Source organism: Epargyreus clarus, unplaced genomic scaffold, assembly GCF_041222505.1.
Source record: "Epargyreus clarus isolate Ecla_fem2 unplaced genomic scaffold, WU_Ecla_fem_2.2 ptg000001l, whole genome shotgun sequence".
In the NCBI taxonomy this organism is placed as follows: domain Eukaryota; kingdom Metazoa; phylum Arthropoda; class Insecta; order Lepidoptera; family Hesperiidae; genus Epargyreus; species Epargyreus clarus.
Window position 1 is genome coordinate 13,218,245 of NW_027332209.1, and position 13,195 is coordinate 13,231,439.

General features: G+C 37.7%; 1 protein-coding gene across 2 annotated transcripts; it reads right to left on the minus strand.

The window, feature by feature from the left end:
• Positions 1 to 128: 128 nt before the first annotated feature.
• LOC140753735 (uncharacterized) lies at positions 129 to 8,542 on the minus strand. 2 transcript variants are annotated; one of them, XM_073088541.1, is made up of 5 exons: positions 8,385 to 8,539; positions 7,426 to 7,515; positions 6,550 to 6,741; positions 5,720 to 5,852; positions 129 to 2,103 (listed from the first exon to the last, which is right to left on the minus strand). In XM_073088541.1, the coding sequence occupies exons 2-5, from the start codon at positions 7,504 to 7,506 to the stop codon at positions 2,009 to 2,011; spliced, it is 501 nt and encodes a 166-aa protein (XP_072944642.1). In that variant the 5' UTR covers positions 7,507 to 7,515; positions 8,385 to 8,539; the 3' UTR covers positions 129 to 2,008. The 2 variants fall into 2 exon arrangements, with proteins under 2 accessions (XP_072944642.1, XP_072944721.1); XM_073088620.1 differs by lacking the exon at positions 129 to 2,103 and adding an exon at positions 4,013 to 4,074 and having other exon boundaries at positions 8,385 to 8,542.
• Between the last annotated feature and the right edge of the window lie 4,653 nt (positions 8,543 to 13,195).

The following is a 13,195-nucleotide window of genomic DNA, read 5'->3' on the forward strand; positions in this document are numbered from 1 at the left end:
CAGATATAGAGGTTTACCTCGTCCCACTAACAGAGGTAATTCAGTGCCAAAGTGTTGGGACCTCAGCATGAGTTCCAGTTATGGAGGTTTCTCACTTATCCAGGTCCCACTTAACCAAGTTTCACTGTATAATTTTATTGTGAGCAGTGATAGTCTAGTGGTTAAGAAACTCGGTTCAAATCCCAGGCATATGCACCTTTGATTTTTCAAAGTTATGTACGTATTAGAAATTAATGATCACTTGCTTAAACGGTGGAGGAAAACATCGCGAGGAAACCTGCATACCTGAGAAATTTATAAAAAAAATCTCAAAGGTATTTAATTCTAAGAGATAGAGGGTGGATGGGCTTTGGCTTAATCCTCTTCATTCTGGGAGGAGACCCGTGCCCAGCAGTGGGACAATAATGGGTTGACGATGAAGAAGAAGAATTAAATTGTGAAAGCCCGAAGTATCTACGTTAAATCTTGAGATTTTCACTCGGTTTTTTCGGCGCGTACTCCTTTTTTATCAGAGCCCTAAGAAAATATTGTTGTTGATTCCCAAAAATAACAATAATCGACTATTGATAAATCCTAACATTGACCAACTACATTGGAAATCCCCGAAATTGTCATGTTCATGGCAGAACTGCGGTGGCAAAACAATTTTGGAACATCGAAATATTAATAAAATATACTTAATTATGTACGTACAAACAACAAGATAGTAATAATATGGATTGTATTCATTTGATCGCAACGTTGACTAAAAGTTTCACTTAAATTAGACATACATTTGATAATCCAAATATTTTATTTTATTTTAACAGGAAAACATACAGATTACAATTATAGCTATATAGTTATTACATAATAAAAACAACGCATTCGTATGAATAGAGTCCTATCTGAGGTCAGCCACAAATGCTTTGCTACTAAGGACTATGTTAGGACACTATATTTTAGGTGTGGGAGTAGCACTAGTCTCCGAAGTAGCACCAGTACCCTTACCATGTTTTTATTTTTTGACAAATATGAGTGTTTTGGTATTTGTTTACGTTTTGCCAATACAAATTCCAATCAGCGCTCCTAGCGGATTGTATCAGAACTATAGTGTCAGTAACGTAACATTAAATGTCTAAATTGACATTATGTTTCGTCTCTCTTTTTTGCGAACTTGTGAGGCAGACAAAAATACTTGAGCACTTACTTATTGTTACGTTTACTCAGTCTACTGAATCAAACGGAACAGAATAATGGATTGAGTAAACGTAATGTAAAATTGTGGGATGTTTTGAAAACTCATGGTAAGGGTTCAGGTAAATCAGGCTTAAACAGTTACAAAATTTGCCAACATTCCAACTCAGTTCTCCGGTAGCAACAATATGTATTTGTTATTCATTACGGAATTTGTTTTGAATGGAATTTCGTATTTTTGAGATTAGGCAGTCTGGGACTTAAGTACTTTTTAGGTAAGTCCCATGAAAGTGAAACTGTGACCCAGTGTCACTGTTAGTTAATATACCTTTAAGATAAAGTATTATTTGATTTCTTTATAATGACAGTCTGAGCTACTGAGGCAAAATAGCGATGGAGATATCAGCACAAAATTTGCACAAAAAAATACCATTTTAATCAAATTAAACTAAACCGAAGGGTTTTCAAAAATCCTATTAAAATTACATAACATTTTTTAGTTAATATATTGTAAGGATAGCTATGACATATTATTGCGTTGTGGTCAAAGAAATAACTAGCATTTATTAAATTTTCTTAGGTTTAGTTTACAAATTAGGTACATGAAACGTATAAAAATAAACATAATTAATATAAAAGTAAATCTTATGTATAGTCAGCGCCAAACTGCAAGTCCGCTCTGAAGTTGTTGCGAGCAGGTGTAGTCATACAATTTGCTATTGGGACGCGATTCATTTCTATTCAGAGCGGACTAGCAGTTTTACGCGGACCATACTAGTGATATTACAATGGAATACAAATTTGTTCATAGGAATTATGGCGCCATAAGTACTTAGGAGACATTGTAGGGAGGTACCCTGTTGGAATCCTTTTCTAGCATTTTGTAGTAGTAGCTCCTGATCACGAGTATGAAATATGTGCTGAACACTGAAATGAAAATACATTAGGTCAGTTGCGTATGTCCCTGAAGTTCCGGGACCAGAATAAGGCTACGGTATCCCCTGCCTGTCGTAAGAGGCGACTAAAAGGGGCTTCCGGGGTTGCGGGCGGCAAGAGTGGGAGCTCGAACCGCCCGGCTAGCGACCCCAGGAAGGACGGCGGTATGTGTGGTCACATACCGTCGTATAGAACAAACGGTGTGGTGATACAAACTCCAGTCGCGTTCCTTTGGAGATCCCTGAATCCTCTACGCAGTGCCGAGGACGGCCACCGGGGGGGTTTTAGTGCGGTAAAAGTCCCACATAACCCCGTGTCGCTCCCACAACCGGGTACCTTTTGAAGGTTTCCCCCTCGAAAAAAAAGGCCGAATTGGCCATTTGGGATATAGACCGAATTTGACATAAGGGACGTAGACCGAATAGGGGTTGTTCGTAACGATACTTAGATAGACGTCCCGACTGAGTCATCATTGGTAGCAACACATCCTTAATCGACTTCAGATCGAATTCCAAAATTACTAAAAAAAATATAGCTATACAAGAAACTAATGGTGTTCTGTTTTTAATAATAATCAGTTCTCTTCTTGCTATTTATGAGGGAGATGAGTACATATTCATATAATCAAATCATTTTCATAATTATGATAATGAAAACAAATAATAAAATTAATGTAAATCCAATAATTACAGCCTTGATATTCTTGAGTAGAAATAAATATGGCTTATACGTAGGAAAACACGTCATTTTCAATAAATTTTATATTCTTATTCATAGCCAAATCCTAACATTGTTATATTATACATATATTATTTTTTATCTTTTGGGGCAATTTCATTGAAGGGTATGTCTCGTTCTTTGGCACACCCTACATCCCAGTTTGAAGAATTGTAACATTAATATTCAGTCATTGTATTGTATCATGAGAACGCAGTGACAGCATAGTGGTTGAAATTCGGCGTCTCGATCGGGTGGTTCGAATCCAGGCAGGCACCTTTTTTATAATATAGGAGTAGCAGACGTGCATGCAGTCAACCTGATGGTAAGTGGCTACTGCCGCCCATGGACATCTGTAATTAACCCCAGATAGGATTAGATATTCCTACCTGAGGTCGGCCACAGATGCGCCGCTACCCCTGAGAACTAAGCTGGAACGCCTCTGAAAAGTATGTCTCCCTTACCACACCCTTCAAAGCGGAACACAGCAGCGCCTAACACTGCTATTATTAGGCAGAAATAGGTGTGGCGCTGATGCCGCCGGAGTCGAACCACAAAAGGTTCTACCACCTTCAAATTTTGATATTTTAATATTTGAGTTCGATTGATTGCTTGGTATCGACTAACGGCCGTTATTAATAACCAATCCGTCCAATGCTTTGCTCGCCAAAGATCGAAATTTGATTTCATACCAGACATTGTCAAAGTACAAATGAGATAGTTCGATATCTTGTCCAAAAAGTCGTTTGTTCGATTAATGGACCTTATATCGACAATTGACATCCCTAATACAGACAGACTAAATAAACGCGTAGACCAAAAAAAAAATCTACATCCATAGTTTAGACACAAACTGATCCCGGAACCATATGCATGTCAAACCGGTTCGGTAATTAGCTCGTCACACAGTCATCATAATATGAATCGTGATAAACGTATTTCTGTGTACGCAGTCAGATACCTGCATATAGGATTTCAATAATAATAATAGCCTTGATGGGCATAACCTGAGTTTAAATATAGCTCATCGTCATCACTGATGGGAACTACGCATTATTATCAGTACTTGTTTTTATAAATGATGGGCTTTGTTTAGTATTTTTTTTTATAATATAGTAGTAGCAGTCGAGCATGCATTCAACCTGATGGTAAGTGGCTACTGCCGCCCATGGACATGTGTAATTAAACTCAGATATGATTAATACCTACCTGAGCTCGGCCACAGATGCGCTACCCCTGGCAAAGCTGGAATGCGTCAGAAAAGTATGTCTCCTTTACTACAGCTTTCAAACCAGAACAAAACAGCGCTTAACCCTGCTGTTAATAGGCAGAAATAAGCGGTAACAACATTTATCATTACGTCATAACCGGTGCTCAGATGTTGGGCAGAGTGGAGTAGGTCAGAATCACCTATAAAAGGGCTAGTAATATATTTTACTTAATTTATTATAGTTACCATAGTTATTAAAGTTATATTTATATATTTACAAGCTGACCCAGCAAACGTTGTTGCCATATAAATAATAAAATGTTAGGTTGAGCAACCCTTATCACTTATAGGTATGAAAAATAGATAGTAGCCGATTCTTAGACCTACTGAATATTCATATAAAATTTGGTGAAAATCGGTAAAGCTGTTTCGGAGGAGTACGGTAACTAACATTGTGACACGAGAATTTTATATCGACGGGTCCTACGTAATCTGGTGCAAGTGCGTTTTCACAACTTCACAGCAGAGCGATTTCAATGTTCTAATGCGTGTAACTTTAACATTATTCACGTATAATGCATGTTTTTTTTAAAAGGATTCAATTATACCATTTTAAAATTTTAACTATGTACGTTGAATAATGTTATATATTATATAAGATATTTTGTGTTATATTTAAAATAAAAAAAATAACAACTCACTTAGTAAAGTACAATATGGATAACGATAAATAAACGCTTTCTACACTCACAGCCCCACACTAGGATTCCCTGTGTCGTGGGTGCCATGGACACACACATAGACAAATACACAAACACCCAGACCCAGGAACATATATCTAAATTCATCATTTAAATATCTGTCTGGCCGGGGATCGAACCCGGGACCCTTTGCGCGTCAGACCGGTATGGTGACCGCTCCGCCACGCGGGTCGTCAAATTCATATTTATTAATATAACACACGAATAACAGGAAAAAGACCCAGTAAGCCCAGTTTATCATAGCTATTATATCTATCGATAATTCACACAAATGACGCACCACTCATTATTAATAAGTATATAACTCTGGACATAATATGAAATGAAAACCATTCAGAAGTACTTCAAAATGATAAACTCGGTTATTATTACAGTTAATGATAATGCGTTGCCAAATAAGAGTTTACTGATAAACTAGTAATAGCCTTTCCCATTAGTATTCGTTAGTAGTCGTTAAAAAGTAATTAATCACGCAAGTTAATTAAATTGTAAATATACTTACTTAGATAAACAAATATTCAATATTAGTAACCTTATTTGGTATTCGTTGGTTCTTCATTATATTGTTATATATATTTTTTTTATAATATAGGAGCAGCAGACGAGCATGTAGTCCACCTGATGGTAAGTGGCTACGCCGCCCATGGACAACTGCAACCCCAGATAGGATTAGATATGCCTATCTGAGGTCTGCCACAGATGCGCTGCTACCCCTGAAGACTAAGCTGGACCTCTTAAAAGTATGTCTCCCTTACCACACCCTTCAAACCAGAACACAGTAGCGCTTAACGCTGCTCTTATGAGGCAGAAATAGGTGTGGCGGTGGTGCCGCTGGAGTCAAACCACAGCGTGGTCTACCTTCAAATTATATAATACTTGTATTTCTTTTTTTTTTTTATACTTGTAGGAAAAGGCTTACCTAAGCCTACAACTCTAGTAGCGATGTCACCCGCGGACGCATTAGTCGCAGCATCCACGATGAATAGAATGAAAGAGAGCACCAAGAAGATAACACTGTAGATTAGATAACACTTGACGTGCCCCGGTTTGTCCTAGAAAGAAAAAAGGTACGGTTAATGGTGCATTTATATTTATTTATTCATGCACACATAGCTAAACAATACAAAAGACTTATAAATAAAATTCCGTACTGCTTATATCTACATACAGGGGCGGACCTAGGGCAGGGACCCTTCGGTCGACGAGCGAAGGACGGGCTGGGTACGAGGGGTGCCAAAAACACCCGAGCGTTTCTGTTTAATAAAGAGGCTAGGCTGTTAATTGAACGGCTACTTCAGCTACTTGGCTGCAAATAGGCTGCTAAAAAAATGTCGTTAGGACCTAGGGAGCGCCGCCATGAGATGTCGCACTACCTATATATTTGCTAGGGCTGCCACTGTCTACAAACATAGAATGTCACACGGTCCGTAGCAAAATATAATCATCATATCATATCGTGCCATAGAATGAATACTTAAGAAAAACATATTTTCAATCTAATTTTAAATTAGTATTTGCCTACCGATGATCAACGATTGACAATTTCTAGTATAGTAGGCAGTAGTTGTCAGGCTTCGATCTTTTGTAGGCATAAATCAATTGATATATTTATAAAGGGTATAATTTATAAATCAGATAATAAAAATAAGCTAGGCTTATTTTAAGAAGGTATTCTTTTTCTTTGTAAATACATACTTACAGACTAATAGACTGACAGGTAAAAAAAATCTCAAAATTTAAAGAGCTTACCTTGTGCAAGCCTATTAGCAGAACGATGGCAAAGGCGAGTAACAACCCGACAATCACGAGAGTAATGATGGCCACCACCAATAGCACAACTCCAGCTGTCTTCACATCGGGATCGTCGTGGTATACAGATACTATCGCTGATCCGGTCGCCACAAGCATTATTGACATTATGGTCGCTATGATGCTGCCAATCTGCAAAAATATAATTATACTTATAATTTGACTTTTATGTTATGTTGAAATTATATAAACACATACACATTAACCCGCCCGTTTGAGATCACACAGATCCCTGTGGATTGCAATGAGGTCGCCATACAAGAAACCCTTTTCAGCATTTTTCGCTTCTATTGAACCCTAATGGGTAAACTCAGGCAAGTAGTTTTTTTACAGTTGAAAAATGTGACATTTCTAAAACTCAAATGACTTTGTAAATGAGGTATGTATGGGATTTGTCCCTCGGACTCCCAACGAGAGATTGACATGTTAGGGTGTAACAGTTTCGTGACAAACACCTTGATCATCAACCCAATATTGTCCCACTGGGCACGGGCCTGGGCACGGGCACAATGAGAAGGATTAGGCCATAGTCCACCGCGCTGGCCAAGTGCGTATTGGTAGACTTCACATACATTTGAGGCTTTTTTTTATAAATCTCTCAGGTATGCAGGTTTCCTCACGATGTTTTCCTTCACGGTGTAGCAAGTGATAATTAATTTGTAATACGCACATAATTTCGAAAAATCAGAGGTGTGTGCGTGGGATTTGAACCTCGGACCCCTCGATCGAGAGGCCGAGTTTCTTAACCACTAGGCTATCACTGCTATCTTAATGATAGCCTAGTGTATCACTGCTAGATTCATACAAAATACTCACCAAATTCAAGTACCCGATGATTAGACATCCCGTACGCAGCTCCACACAAAAGCAGCAGTCATCAAATATTAATTTCGGCATTCTGTTTACCTGTATAAGGATTACACAATATTATGAAACTAAAAGCTCGAATGCTTAAAAACATGGCCAATATTACTCCAAGAATTTAGAAAACTCCAATGAAGCTTATATGTGAAAATCCGTGAAGCTGGGCTTTAGGACGTGCCAAAGAATAAGACATGCATCGTAAACTTACATACATATATACATTCATACATACATACATACATACATTTTAAAAGGTCATAAGCCACATTCCACTACGCTGGTCAAACGTGAATTAATAGAATTTACACACCTTTGCAAACTTTATCATAAACTTTAAATTAGTTGTATCTATTAGACCTTGAGTTTTTGCTCTGGATGTTTTCCGTGAACGCCTTAATTTGACAAACTTTTTATACCAAGTTATTATGGCATCTTAAAACACAAAGATATACTAATGATTTACAAAAGAATCTATATGTATAGTGTATACGTATGTGTTTAAAAGTAAATAAAATATGCTTAAAATTTCAACACTCTGTTATGAAAATCAATTTCTAATTAAATAAATAAAATTAAAATTTCAACACTCTTCTTTATGTTATGAAAATCAATTTCGAATTAAATAAATGCAATTTCAATAATTATATATTTTATCTTTTTTATATTATTTCAATTATTGTAATATTATTGTTTTCGAATTATTGTAATATCAAAACCTGAATGAAGTCGCAATTTTTTTTCAATTTTATAAAGTTAATTAAAAAATATGGAATAATGCCCGAACACGTTTAATAATTAATAACGATAAGTAAATAAAAATTAATCAATCATTGTTGTTTTACAAGACTTTTACACTAATTTAAAATATTTTAAAATAAGAATACCATAAAATAGTTAAAAATAATGATTACCTTATTTTATATCACAATTGAAAAATTAAAATGAACACTAAGTATTAAAAGTTCAAAAAAAAAAATAGAACAACTTAAGCCTTCAACCTTCCTGCCCTATTTCAAATCACAAAGTGAAGGTTTTTCTACTGCAACGACTGAGCAGACTAGATTCAACAATACGAACGTCGTACGTATAAAATGCATCATATTATCCACCTTTTGAAAAAGCGAGACAGCACGATGCAATCAAAAAATAGGGTGACGATGAGTTTTCTGTTAAAGGGACAAATATTCGAATGAATTATCATTATCATCCTCAACCCATTATTGTGCCACTGCTGGGCACGGGTCTCTTTCTCAGAATGAGAAAGATTCACCGCGCTGGCCAAGTGTGTTTTGGTAGACTTCACATATCTTTGAGATTTTTTTTATAAATATCTCAGGTATGCAGGTTTCCTCACGATGTTTTCCTTCACCGTTTAAGCAAGTGGTATATAATTTTAAGTACGCACATAATTTTTGAAAATCAGCGTGCCTGGGATTTGAACCTCGGGCCCTCGATCGAGAGGCCGAGTTTGTTAACCACTAGGCTATTGGAATGAATGTTAACACAATAGTACATTACAATACGAGGACGAAAAATTTTTTCTGACAAGTGTGAGTTTGCAGGCCGAGCCGCAGGCGAGGACTGCAATCACACGAGTCAGAAAAACATTTTTCGTCCGCGTGTTGTATAAAATTTTATATTACGGGGTCGGAAATGGGGGTTTTGCGCACGCGAAGCGTGCGTAAAACGTCAATTTACGCACGCCGTGATATAAAATGATTTTTTGGTGATTCGGTGGGTTTTTGGTGTGGCATGATCATGGGAACTTAACAATCGATTTTCTACTTCGATCACTAATAGTTCTTATTAGTGATCGAAGATTTTCTATTTCAAAGACACATCTTACATGAGATTTGACAGTCGTTACAAAAAAGCAAGGTAATTAAAAGTTTAAATTAAGAGTACCAATACGCATTTGGCCTGCGCGGTGGACTATGCGTTTGGCCTTATCCTTATGGACCCATGCCCAGCAGTGGGACAGTAATGGGTTGATGATGATGAAATCAGTTATAATAATTTGTAACTGCAGCTGGGATAGACTTAAAATAAAAGTAGTCATAAAATAATTTCACTATATTCTCGGTAAGAGTTTCCTCTTACAGATCAAATATTAGAATACATCATGTCAATGCAGAGCTTCTACTTAAATGTGATTTTATAATTTTGCACTACCTCCTTTACGGCAAGTAGTAAGTGGCAACTGGGGCCCATAGACATCTGTAACCAACCCCAAGTAATAGCTATCTTCTGTCCACCACATACGCTTTCTTTTGCGCCGCCCTCTTAAAATAAATTATCAAAATACAGTTGTCCTACTTTTTTTTACCGTTTTTATCCCATGAATTTTGAATATAGGGGTTTTGTAGCCTGTAGGGTAATCCCTGGTCATACTGCAATGCAATTATTGTACGATAACATAATCTGAAGTGGATTTCATTTTACTGCAATATGACGTGGATTAGGATCCTAGAACTCACTCAAGTGGGTCTGCGAAATGAATAGATTATCTATGAATCAACTTCAAACCACAAAGCTATATGGTATAACACCATTTGTCCCCTTTTACGGGGAAGCAAACAGGTAGGTTATTTTATTATTTGTATATATAAAATGTATGTATACTCGAAGGTGGTAGAACCCTTTGTGGTTCGACTCCGGCGGCACCACCACCACACCTATTTCTACCTCATAACAGCAGTGTTAGGCGCTGCTGTGTTCCGGTTTGAAGGTTCTGGTAAGGGACACATACCTACTTTTCCAAAGCGTTCCAGTTTAGTCCTCAGGTAGCGGCGCATCTGGTGTCCGACATCAGGTAGGAAAATCTAATCCTATCTGGGGTTGATTACAGATGTCCATGGGCGGCAGAAGCCACTTACCATCAGGTGGACTGCATGCTCGTCTGCTACACCTATATTTATTTATTTATTTATTTATTGTAACACTAACAGAAAGTTAAGCTACAAAAGGGCAAAACAAAATGCCTGATGGCATTTTCTACCAGTCAACCCTTGGTGAATGCAGAAAGTTTGCGGCAGGTGTTAAATAACATCCCTGTAGTACCGGGACCAGAATAGGGCTACGGTAACCCTTGCCTGTCGTAAGAGGCGACTAAAAGGGGCTTCCGGGGTTGCGGGCGGCAAGAGTGGGAGCTCAAACCGTCCAGCAAGCGACCCCGGGAAGGACAGCGGTTTGTGTGGTCGCATATCGCTGTAATCACCAGGGGATGTAAGATTAGCGTAAATTGCTCCCCCCAGGGCAGAGCCCGATAAAAAAGGGCATCGCGTTAGGAGGACTCCGGTCGTGTTCCGTTGGAGATCCCGGAGTTCTCCACCAAACGCTGAGGACGGCCACCGGGGGGGTTTTAGTGTGGTAAAAATCCCACATAACTCGGCGTCACTCCCATGGCGTCGGGTACCTTTTGAAGGTTTCCCCCTCGTCAACAAAAAAAAAAAAAAAAAAAGGTGTTAAATAACATAAAACATTATAATACTTAGTCTAAATATAAATATAAATATATTATATATATTATACATACATATACATATCTAAAATAAAGCAATACATAAAAATATATATAACTATATATTATATAGGTGGTAATAAAAATGCTTTATCTGTCAGACGAGGTGCTCAGATGCTCTCGGACAAGTTTTTTTAAATACGGCTTTGCTTGGAGCTTTCCTGATGTGCACGGGCAGGGCGTTCCAGAGCAGAACTGCCTGAACAGTAAAAGAGAAATGGAAGAAGCCACTGTTATGTGATGGAATATCTGCTTTTAAATTATGAGATGACCGAAGCGTTTTATCGTGTGTTAAGTACCGGTACTGGAAAGAATCCTTCAGATAAGAAGGAGTATTAGTATCATGTAAGATAGAATAAAGAAGGAAGAGAACCCTAGAGTTACGCCTCTGACGAATAGTTAGACATTTAAGTTGGCTACGGAATAGAATTCATGAATTTCTTACTGACGCCGATATATGACTTTTATTGTATTTAATAATAATTTAATAAATTAAAATGAATATTGTAATTAATAATTTAATGATTTAATAATAGTAATAATTATGCATGTAAATAATGATAATGACAATTTTTTTTTTTATATATCTAATAGGATTTATTAATTATGGCATTTGTATACCCAAAAGGGTCAAATATAGCGCACTTTATATAACCATGTGAACACCTGTAAGACCTATATTTACAAATAAAGATTTGATTTGATTTGATTTGATAGAGAGACGTGATCATATTTTCGGAGACCAAATATGAATCGAATAGAATTATTGAGAAGGCGCTCTAGTTTATTAAGAAGAGCTTCGGTCAGATCTGGGTAGCACACATCTGCATAATCAATAGTAGGCAGAATAAGACTGTTGACAAGCATAAGCTTGGTCTTAGTCGGAAGATAGTGTTTTAGACGACACAGTGATCTCAGAGTGGCGTTGACCTTACGGCATACCTCCACAACTTGCGGATGCCAAGTCAAGGAGCTGTCAATATAAAGACCAAGATTCTTAACTGTTTGAGCTATCTGAATTTGAGTACAGTTATATAAGAAAGGTGGTAGAGAGCTATAATCGACCTTTGCTAACAGTTTTGAGCTACCCATGATGATCACTTGGCATTTGGCAGGGTTAACTGAAATCCCATGGCGCAATGACCAATTATAATTGGCACTTAAGTTGAGATTAATTGTATCAATTGCGCTACGGAGACTATCCACATCTGCTTGAGCGTAAAGTTGCAGGTCATCTGCGTACAGATGATACGAACAGTTGATAACAGAAGTTATGGAGTCAATAAATAGAGAAAATAGTAATGGTGAGAGAATACCGCCTTGCAGCACGCCAGCCTCTAAATGAGCCCAATCTGAGGTATTATTGCCCATACGGACGGATTGCTGGCGTCCGCGAAGATAAGAAGAGAAACAATCCAAGACAGAGGTGGAGAATTGGAGATGGGAAAGGTAGGCTAGTAGAATATCGTGGTCGACCGTGTTAAAAGCATTAGAAAAGTCAACAAGCACCATCACTGTGAGCCTTCTGTCATCCATTCCTTGTCTGACATCATCACATACCCTTATTAGAGCAGTGGTGGTGCTGTGACCGGAGCGAAACCCGGACTGATATGCACTCAGTAGGTTATGTTTAGATATATGAGAGGAGACTTGCTTATGAACACAGGCTTCCAGAATCTTAGAGAGGAACGGAAGAATAGAAATGGGCCGATATTGGTTAGCGAGCACAGGATGGGGCACTTTGGGAAGTGGACAAACAAAAGGATTCTTCCAAATAGTAGGGTACTGTCCAGAACTAAGGGAATAGTTAATGATATGTGTAATAACTGGAAGAATGCTGTCTATGACGTTAAAAATCATGACCCTGCTCACTTCATCACATCCTACAGCCTTGGATTGGATACTAATAATAATGTTTTTGACCTCTTCCTGACTAACAGAGGAAAAGTCGAATGTTGGGCACAGAGAAGGTTGCATTGAAGCAATGGAAGCAATAGTGAGAGAACGGATTGTATTGCTCATGGGTGACGTGTAAATAAAATGACGATTTAAGTCATTCAAAGATAGAGAAGAACAACAATCCAGCGAAGAAGGTTTGCCCACACCGAGAGACCTAAGAAATTTCCACATATCAGCGGCAGATGAAAGAGAAATAATAGAATGGATATATCGGCGTTTAGCTATTCGTACCATCTGATTGCA

What these genes read in the sequence shown, in the direction of transcription:
- LOC140753735 (XM_073088541.1), bottom strand. Translation starts at nt 7,506, where the DNA reads ATGCCGAAATTAATATTTGATGACTGCTGCTTTTGTGTGGAGCTGCGT. An exon ending in TCATCGGGTACTTGAATTTG is followed by an intron (nt 6,742 to 7,425) that starts GTGAGTATTTTG and finishes ATATTTTTGCAG; the next exon opens with ATTGGCAGCATCATAGCGAC. An exon ending in TGCTAATAGGCTTGCACAAG is followed by an intron (nt 5,853 to 6,549) that starts GTAAGCTCTTTA and finishes TTTTCTTTCTAG; the next exon opens with GACAAACCGGGGCACGTCAA.